This window comes from Hippocampus guttulatus, chromosome 7, assembly GCF_054856545.1.
Source record: "Hippocampus guttulatus isolate MCC_2025c chromosome 7, RoL_Hgut_1.0, whole genome shotgun sequence".
NCBI classification, from domain to species: domain Eukaryota; kingdom Metazoa; phylum Chordata; class Actinopteri; order Syngnathiformes; family Syngnathidae; genus Hippocampus; species Hippocampus guttulatus.
Window position 1 is genome coordinate 7,049,705 of NC_141267.1, and position 25,133 is coordinate 7,074,837.

The 25,133-nt window shown below is 42.3% G+C and overlaps 1 protein-coding gene across 3 annotated transcripts; it reads right to left on the bottom strand.

The window, feature by feature from the left end:
- Nucleotides 1-2,247: 2,247 nt before the first annotated feature.
- mllt1a (MLLT1 super elongation complex subunit a) lies at nt 2,248-22,516 on the bottom strand. 3 transcript variants are annotated; one of them, XR_015101425.1, is made up of 13 exons: nt 22,371-22,516; nt 14,764-14,944; nt 12,132-12,214; nt 11,387-11,530; nt 11,108-11,233; nt 8,346-9,008; nt 8,021-8,111; nt 7,723-7,834; nt 7,412-7,511; nt 7,049-7,126; nt 6,794-6,865; nt 4,969-5,336; nt 2,248-4,886 (listed from the first exon to the last, which is right to left on the bottom strand). XR_015101425.1 is itself a non-coding variant. In XM_086116229.1 (12 exons), exons 1-12 carry the CDS (start codon nt 22,380-22,382, stop codon nt 5,208-5,210), a joined length of 1,782 nt encoding a protein of 593 aa, XP_085972355.1. In that variant the 5' UTR covers nt 22,383-22,516; the 3' UTR covers nt 2,248-5,207. The 3 variants fall into 3 exon arrangements, 2 of the variants coding, with proteins under 2 accessions (XP_085972355.1, XP_085972354.1); XM_086116229.1 differs by having other exon boundaries at nt 2,248-5,336; nt 7,058-7,126; XM_086116228.1 differs by having other exon boundaries at nt 2,248-5,336.
- Between the last annotated feature and the right edge of the window lie 2,617 nt (nt 22,517-25,133).

Below are 25,133 nucleotides of genomic sequence, written 5' to 3' on the forward strand. Positions count from 1 at the left end.
TGTGTGTTTGTGATGTGGTGTGGTGTGTGAGTGTGTTTCTTCTAATTTACTTTCGCTTTGTTTTGTTTTCAGTGTTGGGGGGGGGGGGGTCACAACAGATGACGTTATGTGCGCACGCGGGTTGTTATTTTAGTCCGCAAACTGAGGAATCGCGCGGATGAAAGTTTGAGATGGCGGCGAAAAAAACTCACCAAGGTCTACTAATTACGATATTTAGGAAATGGGAATGCTTGTCTGATTTTTTGTATGAATCGTCCAAAGGGCGTATCACTAAACTCACCTGTGACGTATGCACAGAACGCGAGAGCGAAATACGACGCGAGGCACGATTACGAGGCAAATTGGTCATTAGATTTGTAGGCTAATCGCTGTGAATAATATTATGAAACAGTATTGGTTATTGTATAATTTACTGGTTGTAGCATGGTAACTTTATGAATAAAACATTCGTCACAAGGTGTAGTAATGCTAATGTTAACTGTTGGTAGAACTAATGATGACGTGTGTTAAATTCTTTCGTCAAATTGATCGTAGATTACACATGCATCGTCTTGGGAAGAGGATGTCAAGCCACATCAATACTTACCTGTATTAATGATTACCAGTCAATTAATCTTTGCAGTGTGAGATTGGAAAAAAATACTCTGATGATGCCACATGAGTACACCAGTTTTTGATCCATTTATTTTTTGGAATAAACCAAAAAAAAAATACGTTTGATGAACGTTTACGGAACCCAACATTTGTTATCGTGGTTTTCCATTGGGTAATCCGACGAAACCGAAAAACGGTTACCATGAATTTCCGAAATCCTCAGGCCTGCTCCTGAATTATTTAAATTTTTGCAGCATTTGTTTATCATTGTATGTATATGTTGTTCTTTGTGTTATTATCACATGCAATTGAATAAGTAGACCCTTTCAGAATTCAAAATTTGGGACTCTCTCAATCCATAATGGCACTCATACTTTTCTGATCAGCGAGTCCCCTGGGACTCGCTGCCGGTAAACTGTAAAATTATCACTGAGAGATTACCGCTTTTTCTGCAGTCAGTGAATGACTTCTATGCAAAGTCATTTCTCAACTTGTGTTCCGTGCCATGTCATGCCTGTTGAGTGTTGATTTACTTCATATTAAGAAACTACTGCACTAAAACATTAATTCATAAATGTATACCATATGATTTTATTTTATTCTTCTCAGTATAAATAACACGTACGCTGACTGTTCTACTCTTTGAATAAAAACACTTCATTCAAGCGTTAGGGAGTGCAAGGGGTTATGATGGAGGGGTGTTGCAAATCATGAAGACCTGCCAAGTGGTATGATAGCATTGTTTTATACATGTCCTCGGCTAGGCCTCAGCTTCAAAATCAGTCCTTGGTCCCTGGCCTTGGAGGCAAGTCCTTGGTCCTTGGCCTCGGAAAATTTCTCAAGTCCTTGGCCTTGCCTCGGAAAATTTTCCAAGTCCTTGGCCTCGGGTTGCCAGTCCTTGGACACAACACTGCTGTCTATTAAATGTAGCCTTCTTTTTCGTGAAAGTCGTAGGCTCCTCTTCTGTCTCCTGGCTGGGCCTTTTCCCCTTCCCAAAGATGTTTGTTTTTTTTACTCCTTTTGCTAGCTCCTGGGTTTCATTTTAGCGGTAACCTATCATGTGACTGAGAAGTGCTCCTTGATCTGCGTCACAAGTGACAGTGATGGATGGAACAGAGAATCCGGTAATTTTTCAAAAGAAAACATCTTTTAGATTCCAAAATGAATAAAACAGAACTAATGTAAGTTATTTATTTTTTCTCTGCGGCCCGGTACCAAATAACCCAGAGACCGGTACCAGTCCTCAGCCCGGGTCTCTGGTTTGGATGATCCTACAAAGTGCCACGAGGTGACAGTATCACTGCAAACGTGTTGCTGTTCTCCAACCATTTCTGCCAGTCAGGCATCTTCACCAACCTTGCTCAGTGACATAACAAAGGCCACCAAAAGGTCAACAAGGTCACATGAAATCTCAAAAGCGTAGTCGCTGATGGTGTCGCCTCCATCACAGTGCTTTGAGATCAGAGACTATTGATCAGCCCTGAAGTAATAAGGGCCTCTCCCACCAGAAAACATTTCCCCCTGATGGAAAATTAGCACGTGATGGGACCGAACTAGCCCTACGTGCCCTTTTCCTTACCCCACACGCAGCCACATGAACTCTATATGAACCCTGTGACCGGGTTAGCCGGCGGTCAATGACGAGACCACGACAACAGTATTTCATGACTTTATTATGATTAAAAAAAAAATTAAAATAACACGTTTTGTCTTTGACAACTTGCATCATATGGCCACATGGTGGCATTCCAATGCCAAGTTTGTCTGACCAAATTGGGTTGCTCATGTGCACTCCAGTTGGTTTGTTCTGCATTGACCACATCCAGGTGATGCCAGATATTTCCTCAAAACATCCCCCTGTCCCTGCCCAGTCAAAGAAATGAATAACCGTTCTAGATTCACATACGCCCTGCCCACAAACATCAACATTTGGACTCTCAAGTTTTGTTTTTTGTTTCTTTTTAACTTGTAAAGATGCACACAGCAGATTATTGACCCTTAGCCTCCAATTCTCAAGTCCCGCTCCTTTCCTATTATGTGTTTGTGCCGAGGGAGCGCACCATCTATGAAACCAAACAACAATCAAAATGCACCAAGGAATAAAAAATAAATGTTTTGTTTGTTTTTAGCTTAACAGCTCCCTGAACAAAAGTGTGGCGTCCACGCTGTGGTCCAGTTATTGTGACTGGAAGCAGAACAGTGATTAAATTGAGGTCATCCAGCAAACAACTGCCAGTCAGCGACGCCTGCTTCTTGGTGCTCAGCTGTCATACACAAAAACATTACAGGGAGCGTGCCCAAAAAAAAACAGTTCAGGCCAAAGAAATTGCTTTGAGAAGCATGTTTGTTGGCGACTAATGGTGACAGGTCATGCCCAAATTCAAGACAGTTAAATAAACAAAAACAAGTTGGCAAAACAACAACCTAATATCATATTGCATGTAAATATTGTATAAAATCCTTAAAAATACAGTTTAGGTAACTATTTAAGTACTGAAGTCATCACAGCCAAAAGTGCAGAGGTCCATAAATAAAACATTGACTGTGGGGACACGGCAGGGCTTCTCTTGGGTCAACATCCACTCCAACGCCCCAGTCGCCAACACAAGGGGCTAAAAGAGTAGCAGGTCAAACGGTCAGAGTTCATGAACTAGGACGTATATGGAGAAGACGACACCAGGCTTGTTGTCATCCTGCTCACAGTTACTGGGAGTCGGAGGTTTTGTCGACAGAGGCACAGGCCGGATGGTCGGGGGGGGGGGGGGGGAGGCTGGTGAAGGCCTGGGTGAGACTGTTTCAAATCAACGGCGTTTACAGTGAGCAGAGGGGCGGCCCCCCCACAACACGCAGACACGAGAGTATTAAAGCTACACAAAGGTCAGAATAAATACACAAAAGGCAGAGCGGCAAAGGACGCGCTCGGTGAAGGTGTGGACCTCGACCTGGGTGGGCTGCTGCGTGGTGTTTCTCTGGCAAACAATTGCCTGTTACCTTCTTGTGGTTTCTTGGTAACAAGAAACTATGTTGACGCGAAGGGAGGAGTTTCATCTAGAGAGGCTAGTGCTTGGCTGCCATCTTGTGACATCAACATGCAATTTCAAACCTTGTGTGAACATTTCAATGACTTTCATGGACGAGGAAGTCAACTGGTTAGGTTCCCTGTCCCCTTGAGCACCCCCCCCCCCCCCCCTCAAGAGCGTTCTGAAGAATTCTGTCAATTGTTTGGAGTTCGTTTTGATTAGACTGAACTGAGCTCTTGAAGATTTGATATTCCACCTCATGTTTCCCGGAGGCCACATGCCAGCCAGAGCGCATACACACAGCAGCCCAAATCAACAGTTTCTCCAGCTAGTTCATATCACGTACCCCCCACCCCCACCCCCACCCCCCCACATTCAACACTGAGCTAGTGGCAGAAAGCAAGAACATGAACACTAGTCAAAACATTGTACAGCTTCTACAGAAATGACGAGGGAGGGCTATGAGGGTCAACGGCCTACAAGGACACTGAGGAAGAAAAAGGAAGCCATTAAGACAATACTGAATAATCAGGCAGCCCGATGAACACTTGGCCCCCCCCCCCCCCCTCCCAAAGCGAAGCAGGGGAGGATGCTTGGGAACACCCACTTCACACTGCAGAAAGGCACTAGAGTGGGCTTGTTGCTGTTGGGCGTAGAAAAATAAAAGCGATATACATTCATAGCTCACAAGGTCGTTTAACCGCAAATCTGGGAGTAGAAACACAAATGTACTTGTAGAAAAATACAATATAAAAAAAAAAATTTAAAAAGGGGGAGGGGCGCATGGCCCCTACTTTTCCTTATTTTTGGATTCTGGGAGAAGAGTATGGCTACGTTTGTTAGTGTTAAAAACCCACCAGTAGGCGATTCAGGAGCGCACCAGCGACCAGCAGTGAAGCCCTTTGGTGCATGCTGACATGGAAGGGATGCAGTGGGAGGGGGGCGCTTGAAGAGGGAGAAGGAGAGTGGCTGTTGGCGGGAGGTCACAGCTCAGCTTTCAGTGCAAGGGGCAAGTCAACACAATGCATATTTAGATGTCGAGAAAGTAGAGATGCCATCTAAACAGGGGTGTGCAACACGCACGGTTTTACGTGTACAGTGTGTGCGTGTGAAGCTGGGAGGTACATGCGCGTGCGTTCCAAACTAAGAGACGTCAGTAACTGTGAAGGCCGAACGCAGCTGAATGCAGGGGGGTGGGATGTGGAGTGATCTGGCCGGTAAGGAGTGTCAATGGGAAGGAGGAGGAGGAGGACGAGGAGAGTTGGTGAAGAGCTGAAAAGGGAAAGGGATGAATTCCACAAGTCGGCGAGCCAAAATGACACCTGTGGAAAATTCTGTCGTGTCATTGACTGACTTCCTGTGGCGCTCCTCTCCCGCCGTCATCTGCAACTCTCCCGTTGCCGCGCCGCCCTCCTAAACCTCCCGTCGGTTCTCCGCTGCCCCTCGCCGACGTGGCGTCAAAGTGCGGCGTCTTCATGTGTGCTTCTTTGTTCTTGCGCGTGTTGTGTGGTTGCTTGCCGTTCAGTGATTCAGTCGGGCCGATGAACGAGCCGCTCCTCGAGGAGATGTCGCGACCACCGTCTCCGCTTGCTGTCACGTGGCCGTCGCCTCCAGGTAGCTCTGTAGTTTGCGGACGGTGGACTCGTCCAGTGAAAAGAGGTCAAAGTCAAAGGTGGTGTTGGTCACGTTGAAGTGGCCCGTCTCCTCGATCAGGTTGACGATCTGAGATGCATACACGCGGACACATCATTCACCCCACGTGAGCAAAATGTGCAGCATGAAGTACCAATTGAAAATATTTGTCAGATATGAACCAGAAAAAGGCCGTTGTCAAGAATGAGGTCTTTCCTTCACATCTGATTTGGGAAGATTCACCTTTAAGCAATGTAGCATAATTGATTTCCTTACTTTGCTTTGACTAGCCAGAGAAGCAAATCATTCAGACCCAGAGAGTTGGCTGCCTAAATGAGCTGCTGAAGCAATAGAACTCAAGAGTGCAAAATAACAAGACATCTGACTCAATTATGACATTCAATTTGCGATTCTTTTTTCAAGGTCCTCTGCCCATATATTTTTTTGAACAACCACAAACAATGAATTAATCTGCATTGTTTAAAAAAAAGGCACACGCACTTCATAACGAGATGACAAAAATGCTATTTAAAAACTCATTCACTCCCAAAGACATATTTATATGTCTTTTCACACTCCACACGTTCAACCCCAGATACTTATTTTTTCCCCAATTTTTCCAAGACTTAGGAAGTAAGTAAGCAAGCAACTAAATAAATACATTTAAAAATTGGGGTCTAGAATGAGTTTAAACACAGATGAAAACAATATGTGCAAACATACATGCAAAATATGCATATATTCCCTTTTTTTATCAACACATTTGCCAATGTCTGTATAAAAGGTCCACTGAGACATATCAGATATGTGTCAATACGGCTGCTGTACAAACAGACAGATCAAATGAACCCTGTCAACTGACGTCATCGAAATACATCAATCGGCGATGTAGACAACAAAAACAAATATTCAACAACAACAAAAACCCGCCAGCTGTAAATCTGAACTCAAGCGAAAACATAAACCATAGCAGCCAGTGGAGCACCCAGCCCAGGCCAACCAGATGGTATGGAACCACTTTTCATGTTTTTACGGTTTACTTCCTTGTTGTTTCTGCCCATTGTAGTCTCGGGTTCTTGCTTCACGACCATCCCAGTGTAAGAATACTGTACGTCATTGTACAGCACAAGAAGGCATGCTTGGATTGTTTTATACCGATGGCTAGAAGGTGTTTCGTGATCGCAATTAAGACTTTACCACTGTGTTAGTGTGGGTAATGATGGACTACGGACCCAGCACGGCACATACAAATTTGGGTGACATCACCATTGTACCAACGCAACTTGTGGAGGACCCCTTCATTACGTACATGCAGTTTGGGCATCTGTGCCCGCATGTTGCCTTACGTGTTCTTTTAATGGGCAAATAACAGCCGTTAAATCAGAATTAGGTGTCGAACGTCAATGAATCCAGGACACGGAGGAAATGTAGTATGCTCAGCTTGCTCAAAGGATCAAAACCAGAAGGCCCAATAAACAGTTTGGCGTCAATTTTGTTTTCCAGACAACAGCCAAAAGCAAGGCCTTGATCAAGACAAGAACACACACCTGTTGCAGGACATTACGCTCTCTTAATGCCATCAGTCTGCGGTGGAGGTCCACTAATTCTTCTGTGTACGCCTGCAGCAAGGGGGAGGGGGGAGAATGTTATTGAACAGCAGGACATAATTGTAAAGTAAAATACAAATGCCTTTTTCAAGGCGATATTCATTGTTCATTGAGCAATCTATTTGAAGTGAATTACTCAACATGGGCTAAAATGATACACGTGTGAGTTGAAGCAGAAAAAGTTGAGGTATTTACCCTTCCTACCTTGTCGTATCCCTTCTTCAACACCTTCTCGGAACGGAACGAGGAGTCTGGACTCTTCCTGCCAGACACCTGCACTCACACATACACGCACAAAGAGAAATTCAAAAACAGGAGACGGGGGTTGTTGCAAAAGCAAATGGTAGAATAAATGCCTACAAACCCAGAATTTATTTCTTTTTTTGTTTATTACAAAAAACACATCTCCAAAGATGAAAAAGCCAGAGCCAAGTATCTGCTCATTTGTAACAACTATCTGACAAGTTGAGACAAATCAAACTGTTGTCATCATTCGGAAATTAATTCTTTCAATTTCGCCAATAAGTTACTGAGCAGAGGCTCAAAACGGGGTCTCACTTTATTATTGGAGGAGCTGTGTTTCTGCGGGGGTGGGGCAGGGTCTCGACTGGGGCGGTGCGAGCCATCACTGCTGTCACTCTCGCTGTCCAGGCTCAGTCTGACAGAGGGGAGAGGGACAAGGTCGTTAGGTCGCTCACACACAGACTGCTCACTTTCCGTATGTGAAGCTGAGTCACGTTTCATTGAACGTCCCGTTAATTGCCATCGAAATGGGTCAATGTTATCTATGGTTGTGTGTCAGAGGTCCGACTGGGGGAGGAGGAGGGGGGGGGGGGGTGCAGTTGTATAGCTCCCCTGAAAAGACTGACCGAGAGTCACGATTGGGGGGATTGGTTTTAATGGGGGTCCCGTCCTCTGAGCTGCTGTCGTCATCGTCTGACTCCTCTGACTGGATCTCCTCCACCATGGATCGCAGGGGACCTGGAAGAAACAAAGACCACTACAAATGGCGCTTCATCCTTGTTTCGATTGTGATTATGCATTGTTATCCGACAGATTTCAAGATTTACAGTATTGACATTCTGAGGACGCCTATTTGTATTTGGTAAACATAGGCCGCACACAGACATTGATGTTATCCTTTGAATCAAAGTTAAAATACTGCACCTTGTCCCGGTTTCTGTCCCGGCTCAAAGTCAGAGTCTGAGCTGGAGTCCGAGCTGGAACTGGAGTTTGAAGGACTGGAAGGAGCTGATTGCTGTCGGATGAGAGAGGCATGATGTTTTGTTTTTTTTAAAGCATACAGTGTATGATGAGTGGATTCCTTAATCTGGTCAAGAATGCTTTGATACATCTGACTATGGACTTGGGAAGTCCGACAGTTTGGAATTAATTTTGATGCAGATTATCTCAGCACTTTTGCTGGCTAAATCAATCAATCAATCCAAGCACAGAATGGCCTTCAAAACCGGTCCAACAGTGCACATTATACCTCAGACTTGGAAGATGCTTCATCTTCTGAGTTCGACTCTTCCGACTCGGGTAGTTTTTTGGGTTCTTTCAAATCCTGCGTGTCGTTTTTGCCTTTGGCCCAGCGACCTTTTTCCTTGGAGTGTTTCTTGTCAGCGTAGGGCTGACTGGCAGCAGAAGACAACGACACACGAGGGGAACCTGTGAAAGCACCACCAGACGGACCTTTGGGCCCCTCAGAGCTGCCCTTTTTCTGCTTCTTCGCACTGGGTTTGGGAGACTCCACAGCAGAAGGTCTTTTGCTGGGGGCTTTGGATTCTGCAGAACTCCCAACTCCTCCTCCGCCTCCTCCCCCGCCCCCACCGCCACCCCCTCCACTTCCAGCCCCCCCTCCTTTTGGAGACATGCCCTCCATCTTTGACTCCTTCAGGGTGAGTTTGGGCTCCTTGAAGGCTGCCTTGGGCAGGACTTTGACTTCTTCTTTAACTTTGATCTCTGATGGCTTTTTCGAAGACGAGGATGAGGAAGAGTCACGGCCGCTCTTGCTACTTCCATCTCTGTCAATGTCCCCTTTCGACGAGGTTTTACTCTCCGAGTCTTTCCGGGGTCTTTCACGGTGCTCCTTGGTCATCTTGTGCGGTTTGGGTCCTTTGCTGCTGCCACCACCTCCTTCTTTGCTGGGTTCCTGAAGGTAGAAAACAATCAGATGATCAACTAAACATTACGAATATCCCAAAACGCAGTTTGAGTCCCGTCCACCAGCTTGAGATATAAACATGGAACCGTGGCCGCAGAATGTAACGCACCCCTGATGTATAGAAAGTCTACACACCCCAGTTGAAATGCCAGCTTTTTGTGATCTAAACAAAACCGAGATAAACCATCTCAAAACTCTGCCACCATTAACATAATCTTTTGAAGTCAATTGATTTGTGGGGATGGGTTTTCTATGATAAGGCATCCATCTTGCCACCCTACCCAATAGCTACACCGACACATATGAAGAAACATGCACAGTGCAAAACATCCAGCAACTTGCCAGAAATCTCTGCAGCTCCTTCAGTGTTGCTGTTGGCCTCCCGACACGCTACCTTATCAGTTTTCGTCTCTCTTTTTCACCAGTTTTGTTCAAGATGTACAGGTCTTGCTCACGACTATTTTCACAAAAGTCTGTGGTATATTAGATGCCTTAAAATTCTCTCATACCATTCTTCTAACCGATTCACCTTTGAACAATAGATCCTTCTAATTGCTATAGAATCTCTCTGCAGAAGATTATGGCTTGTGCTGGAAGACGTGACTAAAGAAAATGAGCGGAAACACTCACTACATCATCTGAACCTTATTTGGGGTTCATCAGAAGCACGTTAATGGCGGCCAATGCGTGCTGACTGCGACTTAATTTTTGAGTTTGAATGTGACAACTTCATGTCCAAAACACTTGTGCAATCACATTATCAGTTGCTTATTTGTACTCTCCTTTTCAAAAAGCTCACATTAACTGTGGCAAAAAATAGAAAATGAAATAACTTCCTTGGTCTTGTTTAGTTTTAATGTTTTAATTTTAAACAACTAACTGATGAGCATTTTCTACTATATAGTACAGTACATTTTATTAGTCAGCAAATATTGCATGTAATGGAAATGTTTGTTAAGAAATGTTTGATGCAGCCAAAGCAAATAAATTGATGAAAAAAAACCTGCGGTTTTCGCACCATGAGAAATGAACAGAAGTAGTGGAATATCACATGAACTTGGCATTTGAATAGGGGTGTGTGGACTTTTTATATGCACTGTGGGATAGCTTCTATTTCTACAATCTACAATTAAATTAAATGGAAATATTGACAAAGCTTTGGATGACTGAAGGAAAAAAAACCCCTCACACCATCATGGCCCATTCGTGACTCTGGTGAGATCAGCTCACCTATCAAGAGACCTAATCAGATCAATGTTGATAACACGTCACATGATGAAACTGACCTTACATCTGCAATAAAACCCGTGGGTTCAATTAAGCTTAAATCTGCCCCAAGAGTGAGTGCTTTTTAATCTAGGTTTAAAACTATGCTTTTTAAAAAGCATTTTTAAAATAAATTCTCCACAATCATTTTATTGCACTGTAGGATGTTTTAGTCATTTTGGTCAGCTACCTTTTAAGACTGTACTTAGTTTTTAAATGTCTTTAGTCTGGTTGTTTGTAAAAGCATTTAAATATGCTGTTAAGACACAGTGAATGACATCGTCTTTGAAATAAAGGTGACTTGCCGAAAAGAGTTAAACTTTGTAGTTTTGCTGCAGTCGGGTCAAGAGAAACGGATAGATGAAGATTTGAATATATTCATTATTTGTGATATATTTAATTGAGGCAAGGCTGACCGATGCAGGGGATGTTCACATTTAGTCCTCGAAAATAAGATGGTTGACTAATTCAATATGCATGCTAATGCACAATGACAGTTGGTAACAATTAGAGCTTGGGTTAGCCAACTTGGAAGGCAGATGTGACGCATTGAAGGCATAAGGTGAAAGCGACGAAAGCAAACACATAGTTTAACGCTCACAAATTAAATATATATATATATATATATATATATATATATATAAAATATATGAATGACAAATGAAGGTGCGGTGGAGAAATTCAAGTCCAAAATAATTTCACTCCCCCCTCCCCCATATTCAAAGTTACTAAGGTTTGATTTGTAGCCCAAAGGAAGGCGAAAGTGAAGCTGAACTGAGTCCTTATAAAATGACAGGCAGTGTCTTGGCAGCGTAACCAACCTTTGACACATGAGAGGTCTTGGTTTTCTTGGGATCTGAGAAGGCTGAGAGGGGGATGGTGGGGAGGATTGGATAGTCTGGACTGGGCCTTGACACTGCTTCAGCCACCTCCGGAACCACCAATACCTACAATATATAAAATGTATCATTTTTTTTATTCAAACAAAGCGAATAGGGGTTATTCGGATATATATATATATATATATATATATATTTTTTTTTTACCAGATCTGTTGCTGTGTCCAAATAATATGGAGTGAACATTGGGCTCAAACTCACCCCTCCAGCTTTGATCAGCTTTTTCCTGAAATCTTTGGTGGGGTTGTTGAAGGTAAGCTTCTCACAGCGAAGGTGATTAACAGGAGGATTGCCCTCCAAATTCAGGAATAGGTCATAGTTGAAACACACCTTTTTTGGCTCTTCCTAAAGAAATTTCACAGAGAATTTCATCATGTCGCTATAAAAGAGTAGACAAAAGCAAACCGGCCAATCAGCATCAAGTGAAGCATGCACACGGGTAAGACAAATATTACTCGGAGGATTCAGAGCGAATTTGTGATGCTTTTAGGTATAACGCACTCACAAACGAGAGCTGAGTACTAAGGTCTTTAGTAGCATATGTAAGGAGACAACATTATGTTGACTATTTATTACTCCAACAACTCAAAGAAATGACAAAGTGACAATATAATTACTTTGTTCTGAATGTGTTTGGACTGGCATTGTCCGACACTAAACGTTTCTAATAGTTGCCAGCACATAATTAACCAGATTACTTCTGGATTCAGCAGGAACTGTATTTCTTCGACAGTGGAAAAAAGCGAAGAAGTTGCTCCATTAACAAAATTAAAGACTTCTTTTGGTTAAAAATGGATATAGGCGTGTCCTATAGAAATTGTCAATTTTTAAACATCATCAAATTGTAGCCACTCTAGAATAATACTTGAAGAACAAAAAAGTCTTTTTAGACACTGACCATTTTAACTGGCTCAATTGCTGTTTTTTCATTTTTTCACCCCCTCACCTTGTTCTTGAAGTACACCTCAATCAGCATGAGGAAGCCTGCGTAACCCGACTCCTCCACTTTGTATGGGGGCTCCTTGCATACTGCAGGCACAAACAGAGGCGCAACATTCATCTGAATAGTTTTTTTAAAAAATCAAATTTGGGTAAATTCATCAGTCAGGGGAAGAAACAAAAACAGCCATGTGCAGCGACATAAATCTGTATTCTTCTTGTGGGTTCCAAATGCATCACCTATCGACATGCCGCTTGTGTGAAAACGGCAAGTTTCTTGTGAGAGAATTGCTGATACTGTACAATGTATACTGCAGCTGCATCAAACAGTAAGACATTTGCATTACGTGCATAACATTTACTGACCAGTAGTGACATAAAAACAAAACAAACAAAAAAAGAAGGATAAATCGTGTCAAAATCTGTTCCGACATTAAGGTGGCCAATAACCTGTACACTTACCCATTTGCGAGAAGGCAAGTAAAATGAAATGACTGAAATCATGTGTTTGCATTCATCTGCAAAGTGCAAACCTTTTTGTACGGCGACTGGGGAAGTCGCTGTGTTCTGAATTAACCAATCACATTTGAACTCATGTTAAGTGGGACTCATCTGCCACCATTTAAAATGCCTCTGATTAGCCCCAAACAAAGTTCAGATGTTGTAGCGGGCTTTTCCGGACATATATTTTGCTTTCTAGCAGAAGCCTATAGGTTTTGTTCTAACTCCCATTGCTATTTTGAACTCTTCAAGATGAAACAAGGGTTGAAGTTCTTGGCCACAATTCTAAAACGTACCTCATCTCAAAATCACCAGTGCATCCTTCTACTTAAATGTTCTATTTTCATGATATGAGATCACTGTAGCGTGAACACACACACGCACACACACACACACACACACACACACACACACACACACACACACACACACACACACACACACACACACACACACACACACACACACACACACACACACACACACACACACACACACACACACACACACACACACACACACACACACACACACCTTTCAATGCTGCGTAAATTAAATATCAATCTGACACACAATCAACTATTGGTAACACAAACACATATGGCAAGGATTAACGTCCTTACAATGTCATGAATTAAATGCATTGCGCCATGCGATCAATTCAGGGAACTGAAAAGGATTTTTTTTTTTAAACATAAAATGTATTCACAGTTAACTGACAGCTGTTGCGCCGTGGCAGCACATAGACAACGAATGGGGATCGACTAGTGTACGTGCGTGCGGTTTGAAAAGGCCGAAAAACTTTCAACAGCAAGTGTTTGTGCCTCCAATCCAGATAATAATTACTATTTCAGGTTAATTGAAAAACAAAGAAACAAAGTGAAGACATTTTTTTTGTCAGCGAGCCTCCTCCAACTGCGTGTCACATGACTTTGTCATATGACTATGACTTTTTTTCTAGTGGCAGTCATTTGAAAGGAGTGAGCAAAACTGTGGCGACTGTTAATGCTAGTTCCTTTCAACTACATGAGGAGAGCGGACCACAGGAGAGGAAGAAACAGGGCTGGTATGACTAACAATCCTGAAACTGAGGCAGTGCGGGAGCATTTGGGCTACCCGGTTGAGAACAGAAATGGAAATCTCAAAGATGACAAGACCCAGAAGATTTGCTCTAAGTTCTTCAAAAGAGTCACGGTCACTACATGTTAATGAAGCTCCAAAGACACCATCACAAAATTAATTCAAGTCGGGCGCAAAAGTAAACACATGCAGTCTATTCGGACAAATTCATTTATTATATCAATAAATATTGATTATAAATAAGTATACTGAATATAATATCGTTACATTCATAAAATAAATGTCGTAAACTTAATGAGGTAAAGTAATGTAGAAAATCGATGAATGAATGGAGAGACATTTACTCAATTTAATTGATAGAATTTTTAATTAATTGATTTAAAATATATATTTATTGCATCTACATGATAAAATCCTATGTTTACTGCACCATTCTGTTTACGCAACACCTAATAACAGAAACGAGGCCATTAAACAACATTAAAACCACATGAAGCTTCTATTGCATCTTCATATTGAGTCTTCACACTCGAGTCTTTCATTCTTTCTGTTTTAATCATTTTCCTCTCTGTTAATTTAGATCAGGCGTGCCCAAACTTTTTGGACCGAAGATCGACTTTTCGATCAATCAACCTCCCACGATCAACCCGTTACCGCGCACGCAGTTACACACGCACGCCATGATGAGCAACAGCCTGACACGGAGGCTTGCGACGCACTTTTGCAGCCTGTTAACTATCGTAGCTCACACCTACCGTTTTAAAGTGCTTCCCTCGGCCCTCCAGATTCAAAAATACTTTTTGTGAAAATGAGACAGACAGGATGATTAGAGAGCAATGTAAATTAACACATAAAACGGTTTTTTTTCCTCCACTACACCCCTCGCGATCGACATGGGACCAGTCCGCGATCTACCGGTCGATCGCGATCGGCATAATGGGCACCCTTGATTTGGATCCTCGGTTTTAAAGAAGTCAATTCGCTAATGTGCATCACATTAGGTATGTGAGTGTGAAATATGTCATTGAGGGAGTGTGTGAACGCTGTGGCTGTCATACCTCTCTTGGGTTTGGGGAAGCTCTCATGCAGGCGGAAGACAACCTTATCTACAAAGTGCTGGATGTCGCCGTTCTCTGGCCCTCGGACGAACACCATCCAGTCGTGGGTGAAGCCCTCTGATGTGACTTTCTTTCTCAGCTGAGCTCTGTGGCCCAATTCCAGTTTCACCTGCACTGTGCACTGGAAACATGAGAACAAAAGTTGCTGTCAATGCTTGGCCCTTTCAATTTAGTCGGAAATGTCCAGCAGGTGCAAGGTCAGGAAGAGAAGAAAAAGACCCTGAGAATTGAGAAGGATGCACCCAATCAAACCATGGCACCCATTCTCGACACGTTTTGAACAATTTAATGATCGAAGCAAGGTCAAATAAAGGTCAAGTTTATTCAGCTGGATGCTTTGTGCATTCAAACACTTTACTGCTTTCTCACGAAGAACAACCGTCCTGTATTTGATTTGACAAGCATGTACGGAACAATCACCAATTCTGCTATTGTCAAGAACTGCGAGAATAAGTCAGTAACACATTAATTTGAGTGAACGCTGGCGCGTTTTGGCTGCCGCTGCTCAACCCGTATTGTTTTGTGTTTTTTGTTATTGTAAAGTGTCCTTGGGTGTCTTGAAAGGCGCTTATAAATAAAATCTATTATTATTATTATTATAACCAAATCAGAATCCTACAAGTAAGAAAAAGGCAAATTATGAAGGAAATTAAAACTATGAATCGATATTCTCCTATACTATATGGGATATACTATATATATATAGTATATACTATACTCCTATTCTACTATATGAACTATAGTAAATTTCATTCTACACATAATCAGCCATTGCCATCAAATCCACGAAGCCGTTCAATATGATGGGGATCGTGTTAAGGAATGGCTTTGAGTAACATTGAACAGTATTCTATATTTTGTTGTTCTACTTCTTCCTTTCATAACTTTGCTGCTGTGAATTGGGAATTTCTCCATTGCGAGACTAATAAAGGTTTTCTTATCTTATCTTATTCTTTTTTTCCCCAACAATTCAAATGTCCAAAACATGCTGTTTGTCAAACCAAAATTATAGGCAAATGTATTCAAAGTTTGACCTTTACATTTTCAGAGATGAAAGTGGACTTTTCTGAAAATCCCGGGAAAATAAATAAATAAATAAATGAATACACACACGCCTGGTCGATCACGCATGAATCAGTTTACACAAAACGCGATTCAAATACTCGACATTCAATGACTAATCTTCCTTTTGTGTGCACACGAGCACCCTTTGTGGCTTCCGTTCTGGACGAAATTTCGAAATCTCCGAGAAATGGCGACGCCACTCAAGCTCAGCAAGCCTCAGCAGTAGATAGTCCGCTGCTCCCTGCTGTGCGTGCTTCAGCGCGAACATGTACGCAAGCGCGTCTGTTGATTTCAACCAATCAGTGCCGACGCAACGACGACACACACCCGACAACAGCTAAGCTAAACTAGCCGAGACGACACTCGAAGTCGGACGGACACGTTTTTCTGCCAATCTGTGCGTTTCCCTTTTTGTCCAAATATATTTTTTACGACAACTGTCTTGTCCACGGTGTCTTATTCGTTCCACTGGGGTTCAGTAAGTGTGTTTAGAAAGAGACAAAAATCTCTTCACTGTTACTAGTGCTCGTGTCTCAACATAGCTACACCCGTGAAAGCAAAACAACGAACTCAAACGCGTCTTCGTTCAATGTTGTCAACTCATATCCGGATTAATTTTAGGCAAATTTTCCTCAATTCTCCAGAGAGATTTTCATAAAAATTTGAAAAACCCGGAATTCCGGGAAAATCCGGAGGACTTTCATCTCTGCTTTTTCAATAAAGAACAACATGTTCCATTTCCAAACAGTTGCACGTAAAAGGTTTGCGAACCCTTTGGACTTGCCTGGATTTCACCATTAATAGTTCACGAAATGAGGTCTGATCTTCATCTACATCATGACTCACGACAAATGACATTTTTTTTCAACTAAAAGCACACGGGGCAATTCTGCGGTGCCATGTTTTAACTGGACATCATGTAAACATCTCAGTGTAGGTCGGGTAAACAGTATGTGAAGTCTTTGGATTTAATAACTTGTGGAGCACCCTTTGGCAGCAAGAACTTCAACCAAATGTTTCCTTTCATTGCAGCTCAGACCTGCAAAATGGTCAGGAGGACTTTTGGAATTCATACAATTTTTACAAAAAAGATTTCGTTCACAAACATGATCGGAATGTCTGATATGAAATGATCATGTATCTCAATTGAGTTGAGTTCTGGACCCCGACTGGGAAAATGGAGCCGGATTCTTTCCTCCCAAAAAAAAATGCTTCAAGAATTGCATGTGTCCACAAGAAGCTGACGAAGACGCTTTCATGTACATGCCAAGTCGAAAGTGGCACTGTTGCGTGGCCACAGGAAGTCAATTAAAAAAAAAAAAAAAAGACAATCGGCTGTTCCTGTTCGGCAATCCTGTTCGGCTGTTGGACGGGGCCCCGTGCCTTCTCCTCCCCTCTGCGCTCTGTGGTGGGGGTCGACGGGGCCTGTGTCTGGGCTACGCTGCTGTGGACCGTCCTGTCGCTCCTCCGTCTGCCCGTGGGTGGACTGCTGCGGTGCTCGGTGGCGGGGCTTCTTGGGCTCCACTTCCGGTGGTTGGGCTCCCCGCCTGCGCTGCAGGGGTGCATCCGCCACGGATCTCGTCGGGGCTTCCACCTCGATGGCTCCAGGGGCATCACCTCCTTTTGGTCGTCCTCCCGCCGGCCACGCAAAGACAACGGCAGAAACAGCAGGCGATCCGCGGAACACGGCGTGCTAGCCAGCCTGGCTGGGTCAGCTAGTGCTCCTTGCGACGGCGATGTTGCCGGCGTAAACTATTTAAAATCGCATATTCAGTTTAAATTCATCTCTCCTTTTATTATTTATAATTTTATCTGTGGTTTTATTGTTCTTGTTTTGATTGTAAAATGTCCTTCAGTGTTTTGAAAGGCGCTTATAAATGAAACGTATTATTATTATTATATTAGATGTTACAGTCGAGAAGCATTTTCATGGACTCCACAATTAATTAGCTGCTCACGTCCCGGAAATTACGAAATGCCTGCAGCTGAACTGTGCACCTTTGAAATCCTGCTGACTCATGCGCAAAAATACATTGAAAAAATAGTGCATGTAACAAGGGGGGGGATTATCTCTCGCACATTACCAATAAAACTGGACACCAGGGTTACTTAGCTTATTCGGGTGTCGTAGAATAAACGAGTTTTGTCAAAATGTGAATATCATACATGACAGTGAACCCAATTTTCTAAGGTTGTTCTGGTAGAAATATACAGTAGAGTAGTAAATCATCAGAGATAGCTCGTGGGCATAGAAGGAAACACAGGCGGAGTCATTTTTTCTGCCAACGCCACATTATGGACAGCGTGTGACTCGACTCAACAATGTTGTGTTGCATTGACATTCTGCCAGTTTATGCGTAACGACTCTTTTGGAAACTGATCAATTTTAATGGGATGAAAGGCTCTTTGTTACATGATTGTTTTGGAATGTCACAAAGAGGGAAGTGGTCATGGTGGCTATTTTTCACCTCTGAGAATACGTTCACAAACGACAGCACAAATCTCAGTAAGGATGTTTATTTTAGCTCTGCAGTATGCTTGTGATAAGAGCGGTATTGAGTCTGACTGTATGTGTACCAACGTATCCATCCATCCAACCATCAACTTTCAACACTACTTACACCGAACAGGGTCGCGGGGAGTTGCTGAAGCCTATCCCAGCTGACTTCAGGTGGAAGGCAGACTACACCCAGAACTGGTCACCAGTCAGCCGCAGGGCACATATAGTGACAAACAACCATGCACACCCACATCCACACCGTCACTGAGTGGGAACCAATCCCACGCTGCCAGCACACAAGTCCGACGTGTGTACCACTACACCCTCAGTGACTTCAACGTATGCTTCAAACTATAATAGAACAAGTGAGTGCAAAGTGTGCACTTTTTGTTGTCCAGTCATTACCGCTGCCTTTTTATGGTTGTTTTTTTTTTCACTCCGTCAACCACATGTGCCAAATAAACTTTTCAATTCCATAATTTGAGAATATGAAAATACAAAATGTAAATACAGCTCAGGTTGGATTTTTTTTTTAACGCGCTGCATATATTTGCCGTGCTCTGAGAGTGCGGATGAGAGCAATGTCCAATTGCCCATTGCTCAAAATAAAGTGGTTAAAAAAATCCTTTCAAATTTCTTTAGTGTGGGCAGGAAAAAGCACACTGTTGTTTTTCCCCCCCTGATGAAAGAACAAAGTGTGTAAGTCACACATATGGGGGGGAAAGCAGGAAATCAGTAATAACATAGCCAATGATCCAGTCATGCCCAGCAGAACGCGTGCGCACACACGCACGCAAACACACACACACACACACACACACACACACACACACACACACGTCTCATGACAGGAAAAACAGCTGATCTCTTATCAGCATTCCCAAACAAAGTGGTTCTCCAATTCGAACCACGGCCAGTGATCATGGTCCAGTTTGGAAGAAAGGAGATGTGCATCTGGCTGTGTCAAGATGATGCATTGGGCAATATATAAGCGCATAGTTATAAGAGAGCCCATTAGCCTACCACTTTGCAGTTTGGAAGTGTAAAACTCTTTTCGCTTCCGGTTGAGCCGCAACATGAACCTGTGTTTTCCACTAACGTCAACTCATGTCATCTCAAATGCATCGCATTCTGGGACGAGTTACCTTCCAATTTCCCATAAAAAAAAATTTACGAAGGAATTACAGTATTGTGGGATAAGTTGTTCCAGTGTGAAACTGTCATCATAAAACAATTTTATTTGTGAGTCCCATTTTGCACAACAATCAAACTAAAAAGCTGCAAACGTGTGTTTATGTGGATTGGATTTGGATTGGATACAACTTTATTATCAAATGTGCACATACAGCACAACACATTGAACACTAAATCATTAAACACTGATTATTCTGATTTTTTTTTAAATCATCTGCACGGTCGCCACGACTGAGGACTTTAGTTTTCCCTCCGCTTCATAAAAAGCTTCAATTTGGCACCAAGTAGGGTACTCTGAACGCGGAGAGCGCAGAAGCCCCGGTGGGTCCAACATAACCGACTGAGAACCCCGATGGCATGTGAGCCTGTCTTTGTGTAGAATTGAAGGATATTACATAGCAAAATCGTATGGTGATCATCATATTTTTATTCTTCACTGTTATGGGTTACCATCTTTATTGCAGTATTTTTGACGTCACATTGGCATCCATGTTCTTTGCCAGCTTTCCATAGATCATGCTGCTGAGTGCTGACTCCAACAGGCTTTACCCACATGTCCCAGGATTTTGTTTTCCACTGTACGCAGTGCCCCGCGGTGTAGCTTGTTGTCATAGAAATGTCGAAGGAAGGAACTGCTGTGCCGTCATCCTCAACATGACATGATAAAAAAACATTTGGCAACTTGGGAACCCTCAAGTGAAGTGCTAAGGCCATCCAGATCTCCCTTAGAGCATTGTGTCAGAAATCAGGCAGAATTGTGGCATCTCTTAAATTTACTATATTGCCATTTCTGTTTGCATCCAAAATGACATGTCCAGTAAAAAGAGGGATAGAAACTTGGCTACATGGCCACTTCTAAGGACAAAACACGACAGTGGCATTACTTAGTAATAGCCAAGCCGATCAGTTGTCTGCAAAGCAATGAATGGCAATAGGACCAGTGCAACACACAATCAAAAATATCTTTCGAATGGAAATTCATTCACAGACAAATAATGTGTGCATATTTATGCATTTCCTTCATGCAAAAAAACACTGACAATATTTGTAAAGTTGCAGGCAGCTGAACATGTCCACTGAATGCTCACTCACCAATCTAAAGCAAAGAAGCAGTCCCAAGAGAGGGGCTGATATTTAAGTGTAATTTTCCACATAGGATGCAGTGAAAAACCTTAACATTTAAACAATTAAAACTCGTAACACCGTGTGGAAATGTTAATTTGTTGACATATACTACGATATGTTATTTGCTGTCATAATCGAGAAGGGAGAGGCAATGGGTCAATCTGTAAGGTTTCCAGTTCGGGCACTGAAGGGCCACGGGGTCAAGGCCTGCTGAAAGTCACCCCAAAAAATATCTAGAAAATAATATGTTCTATGTGCCTCGACTAGTCTGAACATGGCATTCTGATGGCTAACCTTCTCAGGGGGTGGCCATTTTGCCACTTTCTGTCAACTTAAAAGTACATCACAGTTGCTCAGGTAAACCAATCACGGCTCACCTATTTTCTGAAGCTGAGATATGATTGATTATTACCTGAGCCCCGAGCAACTGCAATGTCATTTTCAGTTGACAGCAAGTGGCAAAATGGCGGACCCCTGAGATGGACAAACACAGGTGGATTTTACTACTTAACACAGATTTTACAAAAACAATATTAATAATTAGAATGGTGTATTTACACTAGTGGAGGCACGTAGAACAAACGTTATTATTGTAAACATTTTTTTGGTGATGATTTCCCCGTTAAGACCATGCACTATGGACACAATTTCGAATTAAGGTTAATGAAGAGATGTCAGGTGCTACCTGAGCGTTGCCAGTGTGCCATGAACCGAAGGGAACAGAACACCCAATTGCTCAGAGGAACAAAATGTTAATGCCCAACAGGACACATTTTTTTATTATCTAAAATGGAATGTAAAGCATGCGAGTACTATTGTTACATGAGTTCCGTGATTAATACATTACCATCCAATTATACTAAATTATGCAAAACCAGTTTGATATCAAACCTCCTTCACTAATACTGTACATTTGGACACTTTGGGTCAATGCTTCCAATCAAAGCATGAGTGCGTTCAAATTTTCCACATTGGGATTTTGCCAGAGTCGCCTCTTATTCACTGGAATTATACTCAAAAGGAAAGAAAATGGCACACGGGTTAACCATTAACTAAATGTTAGCCAGCATTACAAAATAGTAGTGTGCTTGTTGGGTTTCTTGGGCAAGCATGACAGGTATCGGGCAGGCCCCCGCCCTGGCTTGAGCAGCACGACCAGAGGACGAGCGAGCCTTTTCCCGGCGCCTTGTCGCGGTTCCTTAGCCTTCATCCAAGGGCCGATATTCCAGTGGTTGTGTGAACTCGCTTAGCTTAGCTGGACACAAGCGCCTCTCAAAAGCTTCTCAGGGTAACTCATAATTGCATTAGACTTGGAACCGAAATAGAGCAAGCTAAATACCGGGTGGCTACATCTTTGTGTGGTGGTTTGTGGCTTGGGCTACGCAGCAGCGCTGAATGGACGCGTCGGCGTGAAGCTAGTTAGCGGTAAATGCCGATGTATGAGTGGCCAGCTAGCATAGCTCCAGAAACCAAACAACTACGACTTGTACAGCGGCAGCAGAAGCAGCGCTTTTTTCCCCCTCTCTCTCGCTCTCCCTCCCTTCACCGCTCTCTTCAAGCGACTACAACAGAGGATTCATTGCTGCCCAACCAGCGAGAAAGCAGCCAGTATTTTCCCCGTGAAAAGTTCAGAGTCCAAAAGCAGAGACGGAAGCCAGCCTACCTGATTTTCCATGTTTCACTGGCCTCAGTGATGGCTGTTTTTATTTACAGCGGCGTTTATGGAGCGTCTACGCTGCCTTGACTCCTCATTGTGTGTCAATCCAGCCGAGAAGCGGAAGGCAGACGGCCCCCCTCCCCGTCCAGACGGTCCGCTGGAAGGCAACCCAAACAGAAAGCTCTCGCAGCCAATAGGAGAGCGGGGATTTCCGGCTCTCTTGAAAACAGCCAATCAAAGCCCATTAGAAGGCGGGCATGGACCTTTCCTGCAAATACAAATAAAGCTTTTTGTGATGGTATTCTCGAGTGACAGGGGATATGTCCCAATGGTTGCACCTCTGATTCAATTGTAAAATGCACATGGTGTTAATTGATAAGATTGATTGATAACAATCCATGCAGAACATCAATACGTGTTGCTTAAATATTACAACCCTCGTAAATTAACACAGAATAAAGCACTCAAACAAATTGTCTTGGATAAGTGATACTGTACATTCTTACAGCAATGACAAATTCTATACTATATATTCAGCAAACATTACTGCATTTAATTTATTGATGAGCATTTCCCTTTATGGTGCTATCACGAACTAAATAATACAGTATATTTATTATAAATAGCATGATGCCATCCATCCTTAAAAGCCCACAAGGGTCACAGAAAACCTTCAGTCCATCCTAGTTTTAGATATATGAGAATAAAATGAGCCTTAAATTTTGCACTTATATCTGAACAATTTAAAATTTTCAGTAAAATAGAATAAATCGCTACATCTCTTTACCGCATTGTGGATTACTGCTTTTTAATTGCTAAAGGAATCACTGGCTGGTTTTTATTTGAAGAATAGTGTTATTAGTTGGACGATGGCACATTACTGAGGCAATAACGATGCTCCTGTGTAAGAAATAAAAGAACTTTGAGCAGCTTTTCTTCTGAGTAATGCTGCCTTTTTTTCTTTAACAGTCAGAGGGTGTCATGTCTCTCTGGTGGAACACTTTGAAGTGAGATTATTGTGTCTCCACTTTGGCCTACAAGGGCACCACTCTCACTGTGGCTATGCTTCCTCTCCTATATAATCCAGTTTGCTTTTCAGTCAAAGCAGAGGAGAAGAAATCCCACCTTGGCTTTCAGACATGAGGTTGTCTAACTCACATTGAGACATCAAGTCTTTAATCCTCCTTTTCATTGAGAAAGAACGGAACAGAACAAAAGTATCATTTGAAATCAGATTTTGAATACAAGAGCTTTATTTTACTTTTATTATTGTTGACTTACAGCTGGGATAGGCTCCAGCGCCCCCCGCGACCCTAGTAAGGATCAAGCGGTTCGGAAGATGAATGAATGAATATTGTTGATTTGACAAACATTACGGCACAGCAATGATGAACATCATCTTTATTCCATAATATTTTAATTAATGGCCATCCAAGGACATTGATAATAAAAAGCAGTGATCTGCCCTTTTTTAAATTATTTGTAGGACACTCAGCGAGGTATGGTTAACCCAGATAATTACTGCAGTCGTTTAATGATGACTTTAAAAGAAGAATATGTAAGATTGTAATCATTTCCGTTACGTTTATGATAGTGAAATACCAATTTGTTGTATTTTTTATGCCTTTTCATTATAAATATTACTTTCTACATTTTGCCATTGATTCAAAGGGTGAAATCGCATAGTTTCTAGTGAGAAGTGTGCCCTCCATTGTACGTTGAAAATATGAACTCAACTCATCAGTTCTCCACTAACGTTCCCATTCTACTTTGAAAACATCTGTATAAAGAGATATTGGTAATAATGTTGTCACAAAATTAATTTTTGAGGATAACTGTCCTCAGAATAAAAACATCACATATCAAGGAGACAAGCCGCTTCTCATTCTTCAGTGCCACACCTTTAAAAAATTATTTTACTCCTTAATCTGTTATACAACAGAAATTGACCACAAGACACATCCTGGAATTACTTTTTGTTTTTATCACAATGATTTCCCCAAAATTTAAGTAGTAAATTATTCCGCATCAGCTTTGCTGACCACTGAAACGCTCACTGCATTCCTTGATCTGTGACACTAAAGTTCAAACAAAAGATTATCTTGTGTGTTTTGGCTCCTTCACTTTGTTTAATATTGGATGTTATTTGGCTTGACAGAACACAGTAACATCAATCAACACCAACACGGATCAGAGGTCAAACTGGGTCACTATCACATTTTAGTACATTTTATAACAATACTTACAGACATAGAGTTCTATGTAAATGACAATGACAAATACAGATGCAACTTAATGAGTCACTGAGTTCTTAAAACTCTTCTTCGTGTATTATGTACACCTGTATTATACTGCCCCTTGGTGGCCAAGGCACGCACATCAGAAGGCGTGTGCAATTAAAAATGATCACAAGGGAGGAGGATTCCCTCTAGATAAGAAAATCTTGATTGTACCCCTTTATTTTATCGTACCCCTGAAACCCCAGCAAGACACACGATGTAAGATAGGAACTTTCATGACAAAAGATCGAAGCTAATCGATGACCTGACATAATCTGATGTCGCCTACTCATTATTTATCAGAAAGTTGGATTTATCATCAGAGGATGTAACTATTTATTGACTTGGATGTGCCACATGTGCAGGATCAGAGACTGTTTGGGGGGGAGGATAAAGAAAAACAGCTACTTGCAAAATATATATCTTATTATACACTATAGATTAAAAAAAAAGAGACAGCCATGGCAACAGAAATAAATACTTTCTATTT

What these genes read in the sequence shown, in the direction of transcription:
- mllt1a (XM_086116228.1), bottom strand. An exon ending in AGGTGTACTTCAAGAACAAG is followed by an intron (nt 11,531 to 12,131) that starts GTGAGGGGGTGA and finishes AAATTTCTTTAG; the next exon opens with GAAGAGCCAAAAAAGGTGTG. An exon ending in AGCTGATCAAAGCTGGAGGG is followed by an intron (nt 11,234 to 11,386) that starts GTGAGTTTGAGC and finishes TATATATTGTAG; the next exon opens with GTATTGGTGGTTCCGGAGGT.